This window comes from Aulonocara stuartgranti (genome assembly GCF_965226115.1).
Source record: "Aulonocara stuartgranti genome assembly, chromosome: 19".
In the NCBI taxonomy this organism is placed as follows: Eukaryota; Metazoa; Chordata; class Actinopteri; order Cichliformes; family Cichlidae; genus Aulonocara; species Aulonocara stuartgranti.
The window spans coordinates 23702738-23720899 of NC_138955.1; the positions used below are offsets into that span (position 1 = coordinate 23702738).

Consider the following 18162-nt stretch of genomic DNA (forward strand, 5'->3'; position numbering starts at 1 on the left):
GGCTGAGCAGGATCATTTACGCAGGAAGCCTGTGGAAATAAACATTTGCACACATTAAGTGTATGTTGCATTCCTCTTTGTGCCAAACACATGGACAGACTTACATGTGAAGGCCAACCGATAACAACATGTATACACATAGACACAGAAAGCATTCATAGTGGGCGGTAATAACATAGTGCTGCTTTTAGGAGGCCGGCCACAGTTCTGTGGGCTGAGAGGGCACATACAGGAGATGTTATTGCACTATATGTTTATAACGCTGCCATGGAAAAATAAGAGGCTTGGCCACAGGCATTTCCTCAGTTCCTCTCTCTCTTCAGTCACCCCTCCAAACCAGCACTGGGGGAAGGCAGTCAGCATTTAGATGAGGGCTGAGCATATGTCACACTTCATCATTTTCAAAAATAGGCATTCTAATTGTTTCTTTTTGCTTTTGCATATATTTAATCACAAACCCCATTCACCGCCCAGCTCTAGTTTCTACCCAACTCAGCTATTTGTTATGTCTCCTGCTGAGATTCTTCCCTGAAATTGTCTTATTTACTTGAGATGTGGATTTAGTGTAATGTTAGAAACATGGGACTTCAGACATAAATATTTTAGATAGACTATCTGGTGCATTTATTGTTTGGTTTGACCCTCATATTGCCCAACAATGACTGCTTAAATTGCAGACCACCAAGTGCTTTACGTTTATCTCACTGCTGACCTGTTTGAAAGTTGCTGTACATTTAAAAAAATCTAAATGAATTGGTTTTTTTTTACTCTTTCTAAATGTTTTTCCATGTAATGGTCATGGAAGTAGCAGTCCCTGTAACTAAGGTTGTGACAAAAAACAATGTTTACCCTAAATTAAGTACATATCTTTCTTCACAGCCTGTTCTAATGAGTCATTATTCAAATTTCTTTAATTTACTAAAGCAAACCTATAGAAATATAAAGTATAAAAGTTGCTTGCAGTTACTCTAGGAGCACGTAGGGCAAATAGAAGGTCCTTAACCCATCTTTGGGGGCCAGTATCTGCTCCTTTGTGCAAGGAGGAACTGCCAGAGCTACAAAATTACCTCCAGCAGGCCACTAATGGGAATATCTCTGATCAAGTCAGACCCTGTGATGGTGCAGTGGGTATGGGTTCCTCCTGGTTGCGACAATGCCCGGCATCATGTAGCAAGAGTATGCAGAATGAAGGAATTGACACTGGCCTCCATGCTCGCCTGACCTAAGTCCAACAGTGTTAGATCGATCCAGTCCCACCAGGCTACACCTCAGACTGTTCAAGAGCTCAGTGATGCTCTGGTCCAGATCTGCGTAGTGTTTTGGATGTCGTTATAGGCTTAATATTCCTGGTTAAGCCACAAAAGGAAACCATTTCTGATATTCGATGTGAATTTTACTCATTTTAAGAGTACTATTGAAACAAACTAGCATGTTACAGTATAAAGTCACCTGAATCACGATGATCTGATTTTAATTGGCAAAAGGTTGATGGTGGTGATTAGTCTTTCCAGATACTCAATTTATTTAAATTCTGTATTTGGAGCTTGTTATGTTGGTAATTTTAAAAAAAAGACAGAGACAAACTAATTTTCAAAATGTTAAGGCCAAATGCGGTCCATAACAAGGCATCACTAAGCACTTCCTTCAGTCCAACTTTCATTTCTTTTCCAATCACATCTCTATTAAACAGAACATTCAAGGACAAAGGAAGCACAGGAAATGAAACTGATTCTACTGTTGCCCCATGTCGCTCTAAATGATCGTGTCAGCCTGTAATATAAATGTAAATAACAGCTGGAATCATGTCGCGTCTAATTATTTTCAGAAACAGCCATCTTCTGTTCATCTTCTGCAACTCTGAAACCAGCTTTCTGTTTGTGATCCAAACGATAATTAAGCCTCGGAGCACGGCGGTGAATGTTTGGTCTCACTCAGCCCGGCTTTAAAGAGAATGCTCCTTTTGGATGCTGCACTATGAGCATATATGGGCCTTAAAAAAACCCCAGAACTCTAGCTGCTCATGCCTCTGATGTGCCATCCAACTTTAAAATACAGCTTTGCGAGCTCGGTCTTCTTCAAAGCCTTCTTTTTCTTTGCTCTTTTCCTCCCTCCTTTGGTTTTTTCTTTTTTTTGCCCCCTTCTGCCAGCTCCAGCTCTGCTCTGCCTTCTGCCTCAACATGATGTGTAGAACTGAGTAAAGAAGTCAGGTGAAAAGGCTGAAAGGAAGTGCAGCTGATGCATGAAACAAGTCACTATTGCATAAGTTAAAAAGTAGCTATAGCTGAGAGAAAAATACTGAGAACCTGCCATAAAATGAGACACTGAGCGACTGGTGGTCTGTGTGTTGATCACCATTCTGTTTAACATTCGCTGCAAGCAATCAGTGTGGAAAAAACACCCCTTTCATTCTCTTTGACTCAGAGGCCTAATGGCTTTTTTAGTAATGACTTTGTGTCTTCAGTGGCACAAACATCATTAACCCGGGCCATTGTTATTCTAATCTCTCTCTGTCAGTGGTCTGAGAGGCAGAGCCCCTGTCCTGCTGAAACAGTTTCCTCATTGTGAACCTGGCGAATGGGGGTAGATAGAGGTATTTTAGCTGCTGCCACCTGAGTGTGCATCAGCAGCCAGGAAGCCGTACATTTAGGGTGGTCCAATCCACCATCTCCCAACCGCGTCCTTCTGGCTCTCGTCTTTATGTGGTCCTAATTCTAGCTCCCCATCCTGCCTCCCTCCAGCCCCCTTTCCCCCTTCTCTCCACACAGCCTCTCTCACAAAAAGCCCCTCACACGATGAACAAAGTTTCACTGGCCCTCATTTGTTGACTTATCTGGCATGGCAGCAGTTTGCCTTTTGAAAAAAAAGGAGAAAAAAAACTTGTCCGGCTAGTTTTTGGGAGGTGGTGGACTGTTGTCGCTTAGTCGGACACAGAGGAAGACCTTCTGCTGCCTCTTCCATGACTTCAGCAGGTGCAGAGACAAACCTCAATGACATCTTTGTATCGGATGGAAGATTTCGGGTCGTTTTTAATGGCTCTCCTGGCCCAAGCCACGTCCTCCACGTTTGCCTTTGTGGAAACTGAACGTGAGACATTAGCAGTGACAGAACCCAGAGGGGGCAACCATATATCCTCAAGTGACACAGACACCAAAGGTAGTTGATTTTTGGCCTCTGTGGCTGCCTGTCACGCTGCATTTATCACCAACTGCTCTTTACTGGCTGTACTTATTCATGTTGGTTCAGTGCTGCCTCCAAGCCTAGTGTACAATAGAAACTCACAATAAGTCCCTTTTCAGTCCATTAGGCTCCAGGATAAAGCATCTCTGAACTCATTTATCTTACTATTAACCAGGGAAGACCTATTATTGATGTAAAGAAAAAACCCATTACTGAACCATTGTTGGCTTTAAGTTTACTGCATCCCAGATCATCACAGGTAAACATTCAAGCTGTGCAGTCGGGCAGTTGTATGGTGGAAACGGCAACAAAGTGATTTCCGTTGCTGGCAGTTCTTAGAAAAGTACCCCAGATTTATGTCCACTGGGAGTTATCCAGAGCTCTGCATCCACCTCTAACCACATGTTGCTATCAGATGTGACTATTCCATGATGTAATTCTCTCTGTTTGCTTATTTAAATGCAGTTTATCCCCCCCAGTGCTTGGAGTTTGTACATTATTGTGCCCACAAAAACATTTTCATATTTATGGCCAGGGTAAACTTGAAACAAGCCAGTTCATACAAACTATCTATTCACATTTCCGAGTGTTTATAGCTGCAGTTTATAACACCAAATTCAAAGGAAACCTAACAGCCTCCAGCTACAGGAGGGGGCACGATGTGTCGTACGTATGGTGGGAACAGTTCAAACTTCTAAGTGGGGAAAAAGAGGAAGCATGTTCACCCCCTGCTTAATATCTCAGCTGTGTGCACTTAATCATTTGCTATATGAGGTAAGGTTTAGTCAGGTCACAAGTTACTGCGGTTACTGAGATCAGATGATTTGAGGAGGAAGTTAAGATGTTGAACTTTGATCTTTACCAAATGTTTGTTGTCTGTAGGAGTAGGTATCAATGTGCAACGCTCATACATTATTAAAGGTACAGTGTGGAAAATCTCACCACTAGATGTCAGTAGATTGCAGTAATTCTGACTTGATTTGTTCAGGATATCCTGCACTTTTCTATTTTCTTTCTTTCTTTCTGAAGTGGATCTAACATTGCTGGACTCGGACAATTAGCAAATAACATCTCGTACTATGTGAGTATATAATCAAGCTGTTTATCAGAGGGGAAAGTGTGATTTTTAGGACACTTGAGCTAACGTAACCTAGCATGAAGTTAGATCATTAAACTGCAGGAATGTCTTAGAGACATAAAGACCTGGATGACCTCTAATTTTCTGCTTCTAAATTCAGATCAAACTGAGGTTATTGTACTCGGCCCTGAAAATCTTAGTAATATGGTATCTAACCAGATTCTTACTCTGGATGGCATTACCTTGGCCTCCAGTAACACTGTGAGGAATCTTGGAGTGATTTTTGACCAGGACATGTCCTTCAATGCACATATTAAACAAATATGTAGGAATGCTTTCTTCCATTTGTGCAATATGTATAAAATTAGAAATATCCTGTCTCAGAGTGAAGCTGGAAAAACTAGTTCATGCATTTATTACTTCCAGGCTGGACTACTGTAATTCTTTATTATCAGGATGTCCTAAAAACTCCATGAAAAGCCTTCAGCTAATCCAAGATGCTGCAGCAAGAGTACTGACAGGGACTAGAAAGAGAGAGCAGATTTCTCCTGTATTGGCTTCTCTTGATGGCTTCCTGTTAAACCCGGAATTGAATTCAAAATCCTGCTTCTCACATACAAGGTTTTGAATAATCAGGCCCCATCTTATCTTAATGACCTTATAGTACTATATCACCCCCATTAGAGCACTTTTCTCTCGTACTGCAGGCCTACTTATTGCTCCTAGAGTATTTAAAAGTAGAATGGGAGACAGAGCCTTCAGTTTTCAGGCCCCTCTTCTGTGGAACCAGCTTCCAGTTTGGATTTAAGAGACAGACACTATCTCTACTTTTAAGATTAGGCTTAAAAGAAACCCCGACTATTATGACAAGCTACTCTAAATATGTTACAAATGATCTCCACTACATAAAAACATACTTAAGAATAACAAATTTTTTTTTTGTTATTCATTAAATCTTTGTTGTTTAAAACTATTTTGGAGCCGTGGGAGTGGCCATTTTTTTTCTGGCACTATGACATGTATTGGTTGTCGTCAGTATAGGCGCTTTCGTTCAGCTAACCTGTTTTGTTGTTTTGCAGTGTAGCAATGGTGTTAATTAACTTGCCTATTAGTAACCTGGTTACGACTTAGTAGACCAGCACTATACTGGTCATGGAGACTAACAAGGGCTGCCCAAAGAACATCTGGATTAAGACATATGGCTTCAAAGTTTTGGTGCACTATGTTGCATGGAGAATTGTAATTTTTCATAATTTCACTGTATAATAAAAAATAGAATTCTATTAGTGTTTTTATCATGCGCTTATGCGTTACCATGGGTAGCTGCTGCCATAAAATTGAGCTCTTTACAACAAACACTCTCAGTAGCTGCATAGACACCAGTAGTTTTCCCTCACTCTCGCGTCCTCGTGTGACGGATTGTTTTCATCTTCATCTAAACTAAGTACTGGTTGACTATTTTATCCTCTCCCTCGGTTTGCTCTGGTTCAAACGGGAAAAGTCGAACAGAAGCCATTTCCAGTGCGCTGCTAATTGTGAACCCGATGCGGTGCAACCATGTGACGTCACTACCCAGAGTGCATTGAGAAGAAAATAACAAAGGCGGCCTACTGGTAAATCGGTTTTATATAAAATGTAAAAGGAAAACATTTTGCGTATTTTCTACATATTTTGAGTCTGAAGGTGCAGACATTAATTCAAATTTCCCTCCAGAGCCCGTGAACACCTATGAGCTCTGTGTTCAAGATGGCAGGACAACATGGCAACTTCCAACAATCTGTTCCTGTGTATTTTTCATGAATTCATTCTAAGTTTATGAGAATGTTTTCTATTAGCTTGTAAACGTCACTTACATTTCACTGACAGCAGCCCAAACCACTGTGGCTAAAATTACAAGGCAAAGAGCTCTGGAGAGTGTAAAGAAAAGTGAACAAATGTACTATAAAGTGCATTTCTTAGCTAAATTAACTGTGAAAAAAATATTTATTCATGATCAAATATCGATTTATCGGCCCTGGATTAGACGGATGGATCAATGAATGGATACCATCTAATTAGTGATCATGTTTGAGGCTGTGACTCACCATCTCTCTGTAATCATGCATATTATTGGCATGTCTTTTCTATCATTCACAGAGTGAAAATGCTGCACATTTGTTATGCATGGTGATTCTGAGCCTCACGATCAGCCACCATTAACCGTTCCATCAGACTCCCAAAGCGTGGACGGTGTGAGGCTTTATTATTGCTGGATTCTGTCCCATGACCAGAGTGTTTGCAGACTGCAGTGGATTCCATGGAGCTCACAAACGGTGACCTCAAACAATGTGGGGTTCTGTAGTAGGGTTGCCAACCGTCCCTTAAAAAACGGAATCGTCCCGTATTTAGAAACAAAAGTACACGTCCCGTATTGAGCTAATAAGGGACGCACTTTGTCCCGTAATACAGTGAGAATCAAAAGTAGTCTATAACTTTTAATGGAATTAACACTTTGTTTGAAAACATAATTCCCAGCCCCTCTCCTGCTTTGTGACCAATGAGCTGACAGCACACTTATGACAATTCGAGTATGACAAGTCAGATTACCGCTCATCTCATTGGTTGAGGAAAGATCGCTTACGGAGAAAATACCGGAAGACAACCGATGACCACAACAACAAGCATGGCCAACAGGGAAACAAACGCCGACACTGCGGTGCAAGTCTCGGACGGCACACTGTGCGTCCATAAAATGAAGGTTATAACAGAAAATCTGTCGCTCGCTCTCTCTGTCTTTCACTCACACAGACACACCACCACATCAACTTTGCTAAATTGCTAATGAAAAACAGTGATCAGGCAGCTGTGATTGAGCAGCAATGTAAATCCAACTATTTTCACGGTTGTTGTGGTCGTGATAATTTTGTGATGCCACATCGAAAAGGCTCGGATGAGCTTTCCAAAGTTCTACAAGTTGTGCCTCCATCGCTTGTGTCCAGATCACACGCTGCACAGCTGTGCTGCTCCGTCTTTTTCACCGACGTTTACGTGTTTGCGCGTGAGCAGCTGCGGTGACACCCTCACGAGCGATTGATGATCGGGAGCTGGTCGTGAGGTGTTAATCGCTTCTCGTTACCCCACGTATACTACACGACGCACGATGAAGGCCAAAATCGGGCTGATCACCAAATCGGTCGCACGACTCAAAAATCGGCTCAAAATGGGCCAAAAATCGCACAGTGTGAGCCCAGCATTAGAGCAGCAATGTTTGTTCGCTCAGAGAAAGAAAAAAAAAGGCTGCAAAAGTACAGGGAGGAATGGGAAAAGGAAAACACCTGGCTGGAAAAGTGCACTATAAAGCGCACTGCACTGTGTGCCGCGCACTTTTTCCATAGGCATGCTTCTATTGGTGGGCACATGAAGAACATGAGAGGCGTGAAAGCTCGGGGAACCCTTTACCAATTTTTTGTCCGCCAGGCCACGGCAGAAGCAGATATGGTATGTAAACACTGGTTTGTTTTTTTTAAACCCTCTGGTTAAGGTTAATATGGGCATGTGCAGTGAATATCAGGGCTATGTGGCCAGAAGTGTGATAATATAACTTATTTTGTGTAATAAACAAATGCAAGGATAGATGATTACAACAAATAGATGACTAATACATAAAAGTAATACATAGATGAATAATGATGATGAGTTAAGATGCGTAATCATGGGAACAAGTGGGTTTACAAACAGGAGCAGCTGATTAGCTTTAGAAAAGCTGAAATAATACCTCAACTGAAGCCAACTGTACTAAATGCACTATATGTGCACTGTTACAAGAATATTTTTCTTTCTATTGTTTTCTATTAATTTATATAATTTTAAGTTAAGTAGGACAGAGTTCTTTTAAAGAAAGATTTACTTATATTCTCAAAAGTTAAGCATGACAGGCTTCTGTTTAAGAAAGAGACCTGTTTTACTGTGTTAATGTTGTCATTGTGAGCTAAAAATAAATGGCTAAATGATCATTTGTTTCCCATATGGTCATATCACAAAGAATATGCATCTGCTTAAATCAAGTTCAAGTCAAATGGTTAAAAAATAATTTCACACACAAAAAAAGAGCTACCACACTGGGAAGGGTGAAGACAACTGGGTTGCCCGGCCCTGGCCACGAGGTGTCCCTTATTTATTTTTCAGGGAGTTGGCAACCCTATTCTGTAGTGATTCTGGGGCCTAAGCAAGCCCAGCTGCACCCACCTGCTAATCCGATTGTTCAGTCTGACGTCACTAGCCGTGTCTGGGCCTAAACTCCGCTGCAGGTCCATATATCAAACTATCACTATGGCATTACTGAGAGTTGAAAAACTGTCTAAAGTCTTTCATCTTTAATAAAATGATCAGCGTTCTGCTCTACCAGGTGTAACAATTGAGTTTAACATCCAGGCATCCATGAAAGCGGAATTTATGACATTTAACGGAGTTAGAAGTTAGCAGGGAGTTAGCTCGCTAGCTTCTATCTAAATACAATATAGCATGTCCTGACTGCGGGGTTTTGGAAACAAATTAAAACGTACAGCTCTGTTATCACTTTCAACATAAATGAAGACAGAAAGCTAAACAGCAGTGACGTTTGTAGGGTTACTGAAGTTGGGCTAGCTGGTATATAATGATGTGCTACGTGACCGCTAGCGACACAGCTATGTTAGCATAATATAAACAAGCTAACTTTTTTTCCACTCGATAAAAGTTAACGTGAGTGTTCTCGGTGGTCAGGAACAAATGTAATCGCATGGCAGGATGCTGTATAAGGACCAAACTTCAGCCAGGAGAACAACTGAGATAATCCATCCATAATACGAGGTTAGTCATTCATATACTGCTGCATGGGCTGGGCTGTAGCTACATCCTAAGGTTTTAAAAACTGAGCTTAAATAAATGATTAGTGGTAATAAAAGCCGAGGGAGGTCAACAGGGATCACTGACTGTTTTAGGAGCTTTTTGAGATCAAAAATAAGAAAATACATAACATTAAACATGTTAACAACACAAAAGCCATATTAAACGCAGACTACTTTAGACCCGGAAGTAGGATTCGTCGCGTCATCACTGAACAACCGGATAGCTTTACTGGCCTGGCCCAGTGCTCTGACCTCCTACATTGCAAAAAAACATCCAAAGCATTAGATTGTATATTTGTCTGTACGGTGATATGGTCAAAAAGCCTAATTTCAAATTTCCAAATCTTTATTTAGAATTTAGGCAGTACAAATTTAAGCGTTCTAAAATCACCCACAATTCCAAAAATATCTTCAATCCTAGAAATCCTCACTGTGATTAACTTATTGTTTCTGCTGACCTTGTTACACCAACAAACTATTTCCTTCCTTTTTACTGATATTAATGATATCAGTCACTGCAATCACCTATAATTTCTTCTTCTTTTGTTTTCGTCCGTGTTGAAGGAGGAAAACAGCGCGGCACCCAAAATTGCAGCGGCTACACCTGCCACCGCGACGCCTCCAATCACAGCTGCTGTTTGAACCTATGGAAAAAAACACAATAAAGAGAAAAGCAGTTGTGGAGGGAAAGCAGTTATTGCATTGTTGTTGAGGTTGTATTTCAGTGCTGACTTCCACAAGGCTGCAATAATAGACAGTAAAAACAAAATAAAAAATAATGACCATGTTTACATTCATTAAAAATTGAGCGGCTGCCATGTTGCATTTTCTGATTGAACACTATGAAAAAGAAGTTTTTTTTTAATGCATCTCAGAGAGCTATTTATGGCAGCGAAGGTGACAAAACGGGTTGACTAAGCAAGCTTTTTTTGGAACTTGCAAATCAGCTAATCTGCCGTTTGATACATAATCAAAATTTATTCAGCACCACATCTGCTTCTAATTATTCATAATAGATTGTGTTACATCTTTGTATCTTTACAATAAATGAGGCGCTTAGATGATAAACACATCCAGCGCAGGTGCAGACAAACACTTTGATAAAATCATTTCTCACTGAAACAGCAATAAAGTGTTACTGTTGCTCTTCACTGTTGGTTTAAGCCATGTTCAGCTTAACACAAGAGAATTTACAACCCATTTGATCTCACAGACTTTTCTTTTAGGTAAAAATCCCTCACCTGTCGGGACTCTGGCTTTCCATAACGTAGCTCTGTGACAAAGTGTTCACAATTCTGAGTAGCGATACAGTAAGGCAGCTCTCGACCGACCATCCTGCAGGCATCCCTCACAATGGCAAGAGGCTCACGAGGACTGTACTCATCATCCAGAAGATTATTGACCTCAAATTCGCTGGAGCCGACAACTTCCCAGATCTTCTGACGCCTCACCTGCGCCTTACCGCTGTCTAGTAACGTCAGCAGTTCACCGAAGGATCCCAACTCACCACCTGGATGTGCTTTTTTTGGAAGAGGAAAAAGGAGGTCAGAGAGACACTAAAGCAACATCTGTGAATTATGTAGGGCACGTTAATGTGTGTTTTGTGCAGGTCAAAAATGTAATACTCACTCGGAGGCAGTAAATGAACAACTTCATTTCCTCCAATGTAAACAGCCCAGTGTTTATATGCCCCCCGAGAGATCTCGATAAGGTCCCCTGGCTTTGGCTCTTTGTCAAACTGAAAATAATGAGAAAAGGCAGCACTCAGTATAAACAGACAAGTGAGCTAGTAAAAGCTGACTAGAGGAAGAACAAAAATCATAACGAGGTGAAAATATGAGTCGCCTAGTAATTTTCAGATATTGTAATAATGTATAATATATCAAAGTTGTTTGAATCTCTTTGCTGTGGCAAAGAAAAAGGTTAGCATAAATTCTGAATTTTCATATATCTAAAAATAATTAAAATTTGATCAAGTAAAAGCACACAACATACCAATGTAGTCACAAAAATGTGGACTTAAGTAATAGTAAAAGCAAGGAGAGGATCACTCACCAGTGTTGGTGCCATGGCTTCACCTCTTCAGTCAGCTGGTGGGCACGACTGGTAGCGAATTTACTCTGACTGGTACTGAAACTTATTAGCTTACATTTCAGATGGAGAAGTGCTAATATGGAAAGACAGATTAGATAAGCGCATTGGTAAATACCACATGGAGGCTACATGGCCTAAATTTGCAAATCATTAACTAGAAAAGCCAATGAGACTGTTGCTGTTAAGCAGCTGCCAAGCAGTGCGCAGTGCGAGAAAGGGTAAGTTTCATTTCTTGTGAACTGTTCATTGGATTGAGCCTTCTACAATAAACCAAAGTTCATTGTAAAGAAGGTGAAAATCTACAGCAACAAGATAAAACACTCCAACATCAGACAGATACAAGACAAACAACTATTGTAAAGACTTTAAGGTCCGTCTTAGTTCTCAAATTATTTTTACTCATAATTCAAGAAAAAAATCAATATCCTGTACATGTCAATCTGGGATTTTATTTAAAAGACCTCTAGCTTGTTGACCTCAAGCTGACGCTGACTCAAAGGAACTAATGAAATGTTATTGTGGAGTAAACTGACTGAATACAGTTGTAAATGTAATGATTTTAAGTGTTTATTTGTGGTTTATGGTCTTTCATGCCTTACAATTTATTGACAAAATAAACATTGTTAACATTGGTGCAAAGTTAGTTTGTTCCATAGTGTGGCAGTTAATGCATTTGCTTGGAAATTTGAAGGTCCCTGATAAAATTCTAGCCCAATGCACAAAAACCCTTTGTGTTTGCGTCATGAAGGGCATCGGTTATAAAATTCTGCCAAAGCAAACAGCTGGAGCAACCTGCTGTGCTATTTAAGACAAGGGAATTGCTGAAAGTAGCATTTATTACCTTTAGTGGTGTGGTCTGTTAAACAGCAGCTATATATTAGCATTTATTTGGAGGCAGGTAAGCGTACTAAGAGTCCAACATTATGATCTGTAGAAACTCTTGAGCACTGCGTTCACTAATGTGTCACTAAAATTGACAGTCTACTGTTTCAGATTAATATTATCTGATCAAAGATATTCTGACACAAGGCTAATGTGTTAGCCCCGATAAGGATAAGTGGAAAGAATGAAGGGATGGATGGATGGCCAAACTAGAAGTACTGACAACTGCAATTCCTCAAATGGCCACTTGAGGCTGACTCCAAGTGTAATTGACCCCCATGTTAAAATGCCTAACTTCAACCATCTTTAAGTCCAGGTACAGGTTTAGTCTCTAATTTCTCCCTACATAAAACTGATCTCAGCTTGCACACTAGTTATCCTATCCTGATACATCACTGGGCCATTGGTTCAGCTATGTGAAAATGCTACATCCAGATGAACAGAATCAGCTTATTGAATATAATATGGCATGCTATCTTCTTGTAGGAAAGCATATCAAGTGAAACTGAAAGTGTCCAAGTAAAATTTTTATATTTCATTTGTGTGTTACTTTGTCTTAAGGCTCCAAAATGACAAAGTAGGGAAACTGCAGCCGAGTCATTTTTCCTCTCTCTGGTTTTGCCATTATTAGAAATCTCTTTTTTTTTATTGCTTTCCTTTTCTGCATTTTGATGTAAGACCCTTACTGAACAAAATTTAAAACTGCACATGTACAGCAACAGCAGGTGTTTGGTAACATCATCCAGAAGAACCTGGAAAAAAGAAGCTTTGTTTCATTATTATTGTCCGGAAAGCATCCAAGTCAAGAGACCTGGAAGTTAGATTTTTCCCCAGTTCCTCATTAAGTACTTAAAACAGGAAACCCTCAATCAGACCAGCACAGGGAGCTCCCTGGCCTTTTAGCTTTACAGGATGTTTGGAGGAATTCCCCACAGTATGATCAATGCAGCACTTTTTTTCATTAAATACAGCTGTAATACACTATGTCCTGCACTGTTGCCAAGACGAATTTTTTCAAATTTTTCTTTTGCTGTTCTACTGTCTTCACCTCACTGACAGCAGACAGAAGCCAGAGGAGAGATTTGACACCAGACACTGAACTCCTTCCTCGTCTGTTAGTTCTGGCTTTTAACGTGGCTTGTATACCTCCCATTTATTCTTCTGACCACCATACCTATACTTTTGACCTTTGTGCTTTCTCACTGAAAAAAATCATATGTTATATACTGGGTTTAATCAGAGCCCGAGGCAGAGAGGAGGGCTCTCATCTTCAACATCTGCCCCCTAATATTCTTCCTAATCCCTCTCTTGTGATGGTCTCATCTTGTGTGACTGATGAGCAGCAGTAAAACCCTCAGTAATCTTCAACTGTTGGACTTTTCCCACCTTTCCTCCTGTACAGTCAAACCCTTTTCTCCCAGTGCACACCACTTATGGAAGGTTCAGGCAGGCCCTTGTCAGATGTTGGTCTTTGATATGCTAATGCTGCTCTCTTTTTCATGGCTTTTTTAAGTATTGACTGTTAGACTTGCAAGCGCAGCACGATCTTTGGCCTGTTACAGTGAAAGAGGGAGGAGATTTTGTTGGGAGCGGATTGCTAAGTCAGTGATTTGCGCTCCTTTCCCTCACCGAGTCTTAAAAGGAGAAACCACCTCAATCAGCTGCAGAACAATGAACGTTCAGGAATTGGTGGCGATTGCAAGGAGCGGCAATCCCACGGCTGGCACGCAAACGTTCACGGTGCACTCGGAGAAAAACTTGTCCCCTTTTGTAAAAGGCTTAAGTTTAAGGTAACTAAAGTGCGTTCTAAAGTGAGCAGACCTTTTTTTGTGCAAATAAAGAAGCACCAAAAACACATGAATGACTTCAGGTCACATACAGGACAAGAGAAAAATGCACATACCGATTTATTTACTTACTAATCAATAACATATGCTGCTGCTTTTAAATCAAACATACTAAATTGGATTACATGGCAGAGAATACATATAAATATGAGGTTCTTTTTTTAAATTTTGTTCCAGAATTCTGAAAAAACAAATTGAAAACATGTTCTGCAAATAATTGTAACTAAGTATTTACTTTGAAAGGCTAGAGGGATAAAAAAGGTTCCATAACATTTAAAATCCTTTAGGAGAGTGTAGTCTCCTTGTGGAGAATATTATATTTTAATATAATATATTTTGGAGAAAGAGAGAATTTCAAAATGCCTGTATTTTGGTGTCTCATATATCATATTAAATTCTGGATTGCAAACTCAGCCTGAACTACTTTCTTTCTTAACAGAACAAGCTCAGCTGAAGTTGCCTCCTGTGCCCATATTCAACCACAAGTGGATCGTAAATCACGCCGACTGTTTGGCAGAAGCCATGGATCATTGTACAATGGTTAATTAAAGCCAAATCAATTTCAGTGCCAGTGGTCTTTTTTACACTGTTTCTACAGAATGCAGTCCCACGGTGGAGTCAGGAGGAGGAGGATGACGAGGACCATAGCGTTTGCTCAGGGCTAGAAAAGAGCCTGCCACTCATATTTGTACAGAAGACAAAGCCTCGTGGGTTCTCTGGCACTATATGAAAGATGTGTTTTCACAGCGCATACAGCAAATACAACTGTTATTTTTTTTTCTTTTCTACTCTTTTCCAAAAGCGATGGTCACATTTCAGGAAAATTAGTTCTGTGCCAGTTGCCATGGGGACTGGTCAGCACAGTTGACAGAGGCTAGTTGGGGGCGGCTGGAGGCAGAGTTCACATCTTAGTTTCTTATTGCTATAGTGGCAGCATATTGTGTGTAATTACCCTGCAAGAGAGTTTAGATACTGCAAAGAGAACAATGATGAAAGTGGAAAATTTAAAATGTGCATTTCAAATAGTGACACTACTTAAATAAGTGTTTACGAACTTAAGGTCAGTTATGCTTTAATCACCTCATTTGTAAAGTTAGATGCGACTTTCTCCTTTGAACTAAGGGCTGAGACTGATTCATCCTGCCTCCATCTACCATGAACAGAATAAATATTTCTTGAAGCTGACTCCAGAGAATTCAAATGTACAGCAAGTATTTTTTTAAGTTATAAAGTATATAAAAAGAGATTACTGTACTCATATATATAAAATAAATTCCCCACTCGCCCCTGCGGGCGGTCAATCCTTCAAGCTCAGATCCTCTACCAGAGGCCTGGGAGCTTGAGGGTCCTGCGCAGTATCTTAGCTGTTCCCAGGACTGCGCTCTTCTGGACAGAGATCTCCGATGTTGTTCCCGGGATCTGCTGGAGCCACTCGCCTAGCTTGGGAGTCACCGTGCTCCGATTACCACGGGGACCACCGTCACCTTCACCCTTCACATCTTCTTGAGCTCTTCTCTGAGCCCTTGGTATTTCTCGAGCTTCTCGTGTTCCTTCTTCCTGATGTTGCTGTCATTCGGAACCGCTACATCGATCACTACGGCCGTCTTCTTCTGTTTGTCTACTACCACTATGTCCGGTTGGTTAGCCACCACCATTTTGTCCGTCTGTATCTGGAAGTCCCACAGGATCTTAGCTCGGTCATTCTCCACCACCCTTGGGGGCATCTCCCATTTTGACCTCGGGACTTCCAGGTTATACTCGGCACAGATGTTCCTGTACACTATGCCGGCCACTTGGTTATGGAGTTCCATGTATGCCTTGCCTCCTAGCATCTTGCACCCTGCTGTTATGTGCTGGATTGTCTCTGGGGCATCTTTACACAGCCTGCACCTGGGGTCTTGCCTGGTGTGATAGACCCCAGCCTCTATGGATCTTGTACTCAGAGCTTGTTCCTGTGCTGCCATGATTAGTGCCTCTGTGCTGTCTTTCAGTCCAGCTTTGTCCAGCCACTGGTAGCATTTCTGGATATCAGCCACCTCCTCTATCTGCCGGTGGTACATACCGTGCAGGGGCCTGTCCTTCCATGATGGTTCCTCGTCTTCCTCCACTTTCTTGGGTTTCTGCTGCCTGAGGTATTCACTGAGCACGCTGTCAGTTGGGGCCATATATATATATACATACATATATATATATGTTGATTAGCGTGTGATTAAGTCCAAATAATTGATGTATTCTCATAAACTTTGATGCTACTGACTGGCCACATACGTAGTAAGCTTTATAGGTTACTTATAGTTTAAATTCACAAATACCCACTAAAAGTGTTTACCTTTCTCTATATGTCTTTCTCCTTCCCTGCTTCTCTCTCTCCTCCCTTATTTACACCTGATCCTTTTCCTCGTTATCTCAAGCCTCATCTCTTGAACTAAAATCGGGGCTCTAACAAATTTAAAAAAAAAAAATGCATAAACATACTTTATTCCTGATATTGTCACAATTACTTATTGTAAGCAGACTGGCATCTGACAACAAGTTGGCTAAACAACAAAAGCAGCTCGCTAAAAGATAACATTATGCTAGGCTAAAGTGTCCTAAAAGAAAATCACACATTCAAACACACAGGTTAATTACATTGTCACATTATATGAGACTTCATTTGTTAATCACCTGAGTCCACTTCAAAGGAATGTTCATAATGCCAGCTAATAGCAGCTAACAGTAGCAAAAACAGCATAGCTTACCAATAGAAAAGTTTAGGATATCCTCAACAACTAACTGAGTATTGTTGTTGTTACGGCCCTAGCAGGGCCTCCTCCTGAAGTTGCCTGTGTGGGCGTGTCCCACCACTTCTTCTGCCTGAGGTGCCACCTTTCCCTGTAACACAGCTGACTCACATCAGTAATTAAAAGTATTTAAGCCCAGGGAAAGGTGAGCTCTGGGCCAGAGTGCCATTTTGTGTGGTGTTTGCAGCTAGTGAGCTGTGTGTGTGTGTTTTGTGGTGTTTGCAGCTAGTGAGCTGTCTGTGTTTTGTGGTGATTGCAGCTAGTGAGCTGTGTTTGTGGTTTCCAGCTAGTGAGCTGCGCTTTCCTTTTGACTTTGCTTTACTGACCGACGCCTGAGTTTTTGTTTGTTTCTTTTATGGTGATAACGGCTTGTCCGTCTCTTTTAGTTGAATTACTTCAATAAAACTGTTTTATTTAACTGTTTTGCCTCCCTGACTCCTTTTTCTGACCCGGTCACTTTTGTTACTTCCCCCTCCCCGCCTAGACCCCTCAGGGGAACGTAACAGTTGTCATCAGAGATATTGGACTGCTTTCACCAAGTTTTACATTCTCCTGCAGAATAAATAGACCTGAATACCTGGCATATTGAAACTATAGCCAAATTGACAGCTAAGGTACAAAGCAGACTGATAGCTATGGCGTTATTTTTGTGCCACTATTCTGAGCGCACGTAAAAAAAATTTGCAGGTGCAAGTGTTGCATTTTGAGGAGAAATTTATTTTGAGCCAACAAAAGCTAAATTTGAGTGAACAAAATTCGTTGCTGCGTGCAAAAAAAACGTGTTTGCTATTATCCATACACACACAATAGCAGCCCCTCTCGGTCAGTTTTTGTATTTGCACTCGCTTGCAATGTGTTGCTTGCGCTCTCAACATTTCTGCCCGTCCGGATTCAACTCTTTCTGCACACCGTTATATTTGTGCCACAAAACCAGCCAATCACAGACTTGGATGCAAAAAAAATCTGGTTGGCTGATTTTTTGGTCTCCAATCAGATCGAAATGACAAAATGCAATATCCCAGAACTCAAAACTCAAACGAGGCAGTGGCGGTGTCATGGTCCTGGGCCATGTGGGCCCAGTATTCTTAGTTTCCATGTATTTTTGTATTTCGTTCCTTATTTAGACCATGTTTTCTGAGTTGCCCTGTTGTGGTGTTCCTTATGTGCGTTCCCTTTGTGACTCTCACCCCCTGTGTGCCCCTCTGTGTATCTGTGAGCCTTCGTCTCTCCTTATGTTTTATTCCATGTTTCCCCTGCCCGTTATGTCTAAGTTTTCCCCGTGCTCTCTCTCCCCCCTGTGTGCCCTCTCTGTATTTATGAGCCCTCGTCTCCCTTTGTGGTTGTTCCATGTTTCCCCAGCCCGTTATGTCTGTGTTTTTCCCCGTGCTCTCTCTCCTCCTGTCTGAACCTCTGTACTTCCTGTTTGACTCTGCCCG

The 18162-nt window shown here is 41.1% G+C and overlaps 2 protein-coding genes across 3 annotated transcripts; both read right to left on the reverse strand.

Annotated features, from left to right (window-relative positions):
• LOC309695862 (phospholipase A and acyltransferase 3-like) lies at positions 1-12713 on the reverse strand. The gene is made up of 5 exons (XM_082516821.1): positions 11176-12713; positions 10750-10858; positions 10362-10639; positions 9646-9764; positions 1-29 (listed from the first exon to the last, which is right to left on the reverse strand). The coding sequence occupies exons 1-5, from the start codon at positions 11188-11190 to the stop codon at positions 17-19; spliced, it is 534 nt and encodes a 177-aa protein (XP_082372947.1). The 5' UTR covers positions 11191-12713; the 3' UTR covers positions 1-16.
• A 2528-nt stretch (positions 12714-15241) lies between these two features.
• On the reverse strand, positions 15242-17327 carry LOC309695861 (uncharacterized protein). 2 transcript variants are annotated; one of them, XM_082516819.1, is made up of 3 exons: positions 16685-17327; positions 16273-16382; positions 15242-16091 (listed from the first exon to the last, which is right to left on the reverse strand). In XM_082516819.1, exon 3 carries the CDS (start codon positions 16001-16003, stop codon positions 15437-15439), a length of 567 nt encoding a protein of 188 aa, XP_082372945.1. In that variant the 5' UTR covers positions 16004-16091; positions 16273-16382; positions 16685-17327; the 3' UTR covers positions 15242-15436. The 2 variants fall into 2 exon arrangements, with proteins under 2 accessions (XP_082372945.1, XP_082372946.1); XM_082516820.1 differs by having other exon boundaries at positions 16273-17327.
• Positions 17328-18162: the final 835 nt, after the last annotated feature.